General features: G+C 34.6%; 1 protein-coding gene across 1 annotated transcript in view; it reads right to left on the reverse strand.

The window, feature by feature from the left end:
- The window catches only part of LOC140058579 (uncharacterized), a 30731-nt gene extending 22642 nt beyond the window's left edge, over positions 1-8089 (reverse strand). The window contains exons 1-2 of the mRNA XM_072104258.1: positions 7917-8089; positions 6167-6343 (exon numbers count right to left, since the gene is read on the reverse strand). Coding sequence (XP_071960359.1) covers positions 6167-6343; positions 7917-8087 — 348 coding nt within the window. The 5' untranslated portion in view covers positions 8088-8089. The remainder of the gene's footprint in view (positions 1-6166; positions 6344-7916) is intronic.

Genomic DNA, 8089 nt, shown 5'->3' on the forward strand with positions numbered 1-8089 from the left:
TCATATTTGCTATGACTATTAAAATATTTTGAATAATATATAAATGTGTCTTCATTTAATAAACTAAATGCAAAGAAAGTGCCTTGTGGACTTTTTGGACATAATTATTCTTAGACAATGAGAAGAAGACACACCATCAAACTTGTCACTACAATTCTACATTACAGACAGAAATCACAAAAAAGACCTCATGAGAACACGTACTGCCCATAATTTTAAACAATGACCTTAACAAACGAAATAATCTAACTTACTCAACTAAATGTAAAACACACAAAGATCTAGAATTACTAATTGAAATTGCAAGTGACAGAAAACAATGGAGGAACATCATCATTGAAATTAGCAGCTGAAGTGGAGATCTCTTTACTTCAATTTAACACCGGTAAATGATTTAGTGGCATTTATCCATCTACAGTAGGAAGTAAACTCCTTTATTCAATACTGGTTAACTCCACAAAACTGTTGAGTGTCGCTGATGCCTCTAAAATTTTGAGAAGCATTTCCTTAATATTTGTATCACATTTTAAAGTTTGATTTAAAATTCTGTCTTTTCCTTTAAAACTTGACGACTTGGAAAAAGTAGTGTAGTATTGAAAATGAAAGAATGAATAAATCATTTATCATGGCACTGTCTTTGTATTTCCATTCATTTTCAATATGACACGTCGTACCTGATTCTGATCAGCACGCACAACCCTAGGCATACCCCTTCATTTTCAATATGACACGCCGTACTTGATTCTGATCAGCATGCACAACCCTAGGCATACCCCTGCATTTTCAATATGACACGTTGTACTTGATTCTGATCAGCATGCACAACCCTAGGCATACCCCTTCATTTTCAATATGACACGCCGTACTTGATTCTGATCAGCATGCACAACCCTAGGCATACCCCTGCATTTTCAATATGACACGTCGTACCTGATTCTGATCAGCATGCACAACCCTAGGCATACCCCTTCATTTTACCATTTCATATATATTTCAAACGCTGTCATTACAATGACTCACATTATACTAAAATAATACTATACCATAACGTCAATACATACATTTCTGTGGTTCTTCGTGTGAAATATATTATCCTCCATCGTACATATATATTTAGCTCCCAGGCAAAATTACTACTTTATACACGCCACTAAATCCATTTGTATTCATCTGCGTGGATGTTTTACACATACCATTCATTTTCAACTGATCCATACAAATGGATACGTTACACTTTGTTTCAATACAATACAAGGTCAGGTGCGTTATCAGCCAATTGTGTCACCTGATTTGTATCACATGTTTCATGACGATTCAAATTGTTTTATATCATGGTATTATGTCAGAATACACATGACAGCTGGAAGCTATAAAAACTCTGAACCTCAAACGTTTTGGTAAAGCGGGTGACAGTAACTAACTTATCAATGGCATATGGACTAAAATACGCAAGCACAATTTGCATTCACTTTCAGCCAAAACGTTAAGCTTTATAATGTGTTTACATTAACAAATTTACTGGCTCTAAAAGTAACTGTATGCCATAGATTAGTTAAGCATGTGTAAACTGCATGCTGAAAAGTTACAAAACATTTTTAAAAAGTTGACTACATTTTATTTTGACAGGAAGAGAATATCATGAATTGTGAAACTGATTTTAATGGTAAAATTGATAACTGGATTATATGCCCTTCATGCATTTTACAACCAGTTTTACAACCTTTCTATAGCAATTTTATCATTATTTTATTTTTTCAACTTGAAATCTCGTTATACAAGCACGTCAAATGTTGATTATGTCATCATTAATTTCATATTAAATATAATTTTATTCATTTCGACAATCAAACAACCTATGAAACTTTCTTAACATTAACCCATCTTCTTTAAAATGTTCATATATTAAAGTTGAAAGTATCATTTAAAAATTATTTTAAAGACGTCACCATAGTGAAAAATTATGATTCATTGCGGTATGTAATAATCTATCTGCACCAAAGTGGTTACTGTAACTGTAATCGTGTCTATAGCATTCGAGGTGCCCAGATCGAGTCTCACCTTGTTAAACGAAACAAAATAAGATTTTTTTTTGTTACATCCATATTATTTGTTTAATTTTATTTCGTAGCGTATAAATTATATACACATGATTTATAATAAAATCTACTGTAGAAAAAATAACTTGATGTCTTTATTATTATTATGTAACAAGCGTTGTTTGTGACATATACGTTTCATTTGTTGCTTGATGTGCAGTGATACCGGCTATTTTATTAGCATTAGCAAGATCCTATTTTTCAACAAAAGATTCCGACAAAATCAATCAATCAGTATATCTTTGAAAAAATCATTGCATATAACTTATAATTTGTCATAAGTGACAAATTAAATCTATTTGTCAATTATCAATATCATTGATCAATTATCATTGATAGATAAAATAACTGCTCTATTCTATTGTAGGCAAAAACAATTATGGTGGCAATGCCTGGACACAGTGGCCCCGGATTTAACAATTTGCTGGGAGTTGCACTGGATGGTGGTTTTTCATGTTTTGGGGCCACTTAAGCTCTGGTGCCCCTGGGTTTAGCCAGTGAGCGCTCATGGCCATTACATCACAACATGGCCACTATGTTGATTGTTTTTCAAGGTAAAATTCGCTAATATTAGATACAGATAGTTTCAGTAGGTGCAAAAGTGCTGTAATGCCTTTTATCATCATCTAAATCAAATAAAATTTGTACTGCCATGAGCCCTAAAAAACATTTTAATTTCATCTCATCTTACCTTTTGAAACTACAGTATTTCAAGATAAACAATTTCAACTATATCAAATATAGCTACACAGTGTGTTATATCAACACACATTACAAAGCCCCAGTAAGCCTACCTTTAATAAACCAATGATTCATTACAACAATATCTGCTCAACCATTCAAGCTACTGTTAGTGTGTCCAACTCAGTGTCAAATGAACAAGGAAGAGGGAAGGGAATTTTTTAATAACATTCCAAAGCTAATGGGACATTTGATCAAGATTCTTACTGTAGGATGTTATCAATCTCTTCCTGGTTGTTGAGTACTTATTAACTTCTAGTTGCTAGGTTACATTTGCTAGGTTACATGACTCCCAGAGGAACTGTGTAATGTTTCATTAATAACATTTAGGTCAAAGTTCACACTCTAATAGTAAATGATATTCCATATTAATCCTCTTTGAGTTGGTATGCCACCTTTACCAACATAACTCTTTGATCTAAATAAATCGCTAAAATCCCGATTTTGTATTTTTTAGTAATTATAGTAGTTAACATTTAAAAAAATTAAAAGTAACATGTTTCAAAATATTAAAAAGTAAAAAATATCAGAAAGAAAAAAAAAGAAAAAATGAATAAGCCAGAGGGTTTAAAATGCACTATAATGACAATGTTAATGTACCCATCCTTTCTTTTTTAAAGGTAACTTTTTGAATGCAACTGCGGTAAACATTTATGCTAAAAGAGTCAGGCACAAAGTGTGTTAGACACTTGATGTTTACAATTTTTTGGTAAAGATATTGAGAATTTCCAGGTCCGATCACAGGAGGTGAGGAGTTATCCAATTGGGGTCCAATTAAAAAAAAACATGGTAAATTCCATTATTTTAAAATATTTTCATACATGCAAATTTGCATCTTTGGTGAGAAAAAAAGGAGGTTGTGCAAACAGCAGGTATTAAACATTTCTAGGAGCATTTTTTTCCTTTTCTTCAACATTCAAAAAAGTAAACAAGCCAACAGGCCATTCCTATGATTAGAACTATAGAAGACTAAAAATTATGTCATATGACACACATGCATTTTGGTCCACACAACTCCACGTTTAATGATGCGCATCATTTTGGTCCACACATCTCCACGTTTAATGATGCGCATAATTTTGGTCCACACATCTCCACGTTTAATGATGCGCATCATTTTGGTCCACACATCTCCACGTTTAATGATGCGCATCATTTTGGTCCACACAACTCCACGTTTAATGATGCGCATCATTTTGGTCCACACAACTCCACGTTTAATGATGCGCATCATTTTGGTCCACACAACTCCACGTTTAATGATGCGCATCATTTTGGTCCACACAACTCCACGTTTAATGATGCGCATCATTTTGGTCCACACATCTCCACGTTTAATGATGCGCATCATTTTGGTCCACACATCTCCACGTTTAATGATGCGCATCATTTTGGTCCACACATCTCCACGTTTAATGATGCGCATCATTTTGGTCCACACATCTCCACGTTTAATGATGCGCATCATTTTGGTCCACACATCTCCACGTTTAATGATGCGCATCATTTTGGTCCACACATCTCCACGTTTAATGATGCGCATCATTTTGGTCCACACATCTCCACGTTTAATGATGAACATCATTTTGGTCCACACAACTCCACGTTTAATGATGCGCATCATTTTGGTCCACACATCTCCACGTTTAATGATGCGCATCATTTTGGTCCACACATCTCCACGTTTAATGATGCGCATCATTTTGGTCCACACATCTCCACGTTTAATGATGCGCATCATTTTGGTCCACACATCTCCACGTTTAATGATGCGCATCATTTTGGTCCACACATCTCCACGTTTAATGATGCGCATCATTTTGGTCCACACATCTCCACGTTTAATGATGCGCATCATTTTGGTCCACACAACTCCACGTTTAATGATGCGCATCATTTTGGTCCACACATCTCCACGTTTAATGATGCGCATCATTTTGGTCCACACATCTCCACGTTTAATGATGCGCATCATTTTGGTCCACACATCTCCACGTTTAATGATGCGCATCATTTTGGTCCACACATCTCCACGTTTAATGATGCGCATCATTTTGGTCCACACATCTCCACGTTTAATGATGCGCATCATTTTGGTCCACACATCTCCACGTTTAATGATGCGCATCATTTTGGTCCACACATCTCCACGTTTAATGATGCGCATCATTTTGGTCCACACATCTCCACGTTTAATGATGCGCATCATTTTGGTCCACACATCTCCACGTTTAATGATGCGCATCATTTTGGTCCACACAACTCCACGTTTAATGATGCGCATCATTTTGGTCCACACATCTCCACGTTTAATGATGCGCATCATTTTGGTCCACACATCTCCACGTTTAATGATGCGCATCATTTTGGTCCACACATCTCCACGTTTAATGATGCGCATCATTTTGGTCCACACATCTCCACGTTTAATGATGCGCATCATTTTGGTCCACACATCTCCACGTTTAATGATGCGCATCATTTTGGTCCACACATCTCCACGTTTAATGATGCGCATCATTTTGGTCCACACATCTCCACGTTTAATGATGCGCATCATTTTGGTCCACACATCTCCACGTTTAATGATGCGCATCATTTTGGTCCACACATCTCCACGTTTAATGATGCGCATCATTTTGGTCCACACAACTCCACGTTTAATGATGCGCATCATTTTGGTCCACACAACTCCACGTTTAATGATGCGCACCATTTTGGTCCACACAACTCCACGTTTAATGATGCGCATCATTTTGGTCCACACATCTCCACGTTTAATGATGCGCATCATTTTGGTCCACACAACTCCACGTTTAATGATGCGCATCATTTTGGTCCACACATCTCCACGTTTAATGATGCGCATCATTTTGGTCCACACATCTCCACGTTTAATGATGCGCATCATTTTGGTCCACACATCTCCACGTTTAATGATGCGCATCATTTTGGTCCACACATCTCCACGTTTAATGATGCGCATCATTTTGGTCCACACATCTCCACGTTTAATGATGCGCATCATTTTGGTCCACACAACTCCACGTTTAATGATGCGCATCATTATGTAAGCTGATCACATGGTCTACATGGGTATAGCTTATGTACGTATCTTTCAGAAATTATTATATGCCGCTTTCCTGCTCATTTCACAAATTTGTAATCCGAGCAACAACAAAATGTTGAAACTTTTTGCACACATTTCACACATTGTCATGCACAATCCAGCATGATCCCTGCATTGTCTGCGAAACAAAATTTGTGCAAGTGTCAGGGCTGTAAATGATAAAACTGGGAGATGTTCGACAAGAAATTTAAAATTGTACCTTTGAAAGACATCTTCTGTTTCGTTTGCAGAGTTCAACTAATCTTTGTTTGGACATAGACAATCGACTGTATGTAGCTTGCCCATCTTCCGCATATCCAGTTTGACTTAAGCGCTTATACTCTCGCTGTAGACGGGTTATTGCATCTTGTAGCGACCTCACTAGTAACTGCAAATCCTACAAGTATTACAAGATGTTGTATAGCATTAGAAGAATAACAAAAACAATAACAAATATCAGTCTACCCGTGAAGAATAATATTTCTTAAAATAAATAACAAATAACCATAGAATAGTGAACACTTAACTAACTTTTTATGTCATTTAAACCGGCCTACATTTTTGTGTCGCGGTTGCGACTCGGGTTACACAATTCCGGATTATCCCCACATTTTGCATTTAAAAAAATGGGGCAACCTAAACTTTAAATGGTCAGAATGAGTGTTATTAATACATTTTTACTTGGCTTCACTTCATGAAAATATAGCCTTTCTTTTTTCACCATTGCAATCATAAACATTCATTATTTATATACAAAAGATGTTTTCATTCCACTCCTCCGACCATGCCAAATGTAATTTCTGGAAAAGCATTTGGTTTATAATTATATGACCAAAATGTGTTTATAATTTAGTCTCAAAAACACTTACAATTTCATAAAGATTTAATGTTTAGTTAGTTAATCGCTAAAATTTCCAGTCACTGAACCTGAATTTAATAAACACTTCCTTGCTAATTTTTGTTGATATACATTTTAAGCTAAATGAATTGAGTCATGAATTACAATCATGTCGTATATTACCAGCATGTACCAGCCTATATGTAATATTAAAGAAAAAAATTTTCGCAACCGGCAGTTTAAGTTAAAAAAGTTAACAAAACTGGACTTTTCCAGTAAAGTCTGTGATACTAATGTTGTAATTTTAATAAATGTATGCAGCTTAAAAGAAAATTCAGTAAATACATCAAATAGTATTGACCCTCTGAAAAAATAATAGTAAACTATTTTTATATCACATAGTTCAACCAAAAATGTTTTTTTTAATTGGCATATTCAAATTTGGTTTAATTATCTATTATCTATAATATAATAATCTATCTTTTTTTCATGTTTTGGGGAACAATACATCTTTAATAATTTGTAGAAATATTGATATACTATCTATTGATGATAAGCTACTACAGTATGCATACAAGAATAAAATATAATTTCAAAGAAATAAAAAAATAAACTATAAACAATTAAAGAATAGTGAAAATTATCTATTTTTTACGATATTCAAATCTCTTCACTAAGTGAGAAAAAATCCTATTTTAGTGTGATTTTCTGTTTTGTATTAGTTGTATATTTGGAATATTTATTCTGAAATAAAGTGATCAATTCAATTCAATTTAACAACTGCTACAAGTTGTATTAAAACTAAAACAGAGTAGTATGTAGCGTAACTTTAGAATATCAGTTTATAAAAAAGAAGACAAATTGAAAAACAGTAATGCAATTTCAGGCCTCCATCTGCCTCTCCATCAGGCAACCTTAATTGATTATTTTAAAACAACTTTTTAATTCATACTTTTCTTAGTTTTCATTACTTCAAAATGAATAAAAACAAGTAACTAATTTCAATAGAGTATAGTGCTTTAGTAGCAATTAGATGAAAGGTCATTAAGGTCATCCATTCATTATGACCTTTTGACATAAGTTTTGTGCCAACTATGAGTGAATTATGAGTGAATAATGAAAAAAAACTTACTTGTCGATCCAACTGCTGTACTGCTGTATCGAAATCCTGACCGTTTGCATTCAGCAACTTGAGGATGCTGTGTTGTGACTCCGTGCCTGATGACATCTGTATTGGAAGAAATGAAACGTTTAGCAGGGTTTCCTCATTAAAATCAAACAGGAAGAAATGAAGCAATGTCATTT

Source organism: Antedon mediterranea, chromosome 9, assembly GCF_964355755.1.
Source record: "Antedon mediterranea chromosome 9, ecAntMedi1.1, whole genome shotgun sequence".
NCBI classification, from domain to species: Eukaryota; Metazoa; Echinodermata; class Crinoidea; order Comatulida; family Antedonidae; genus Antedon; species Antedon mediterranea.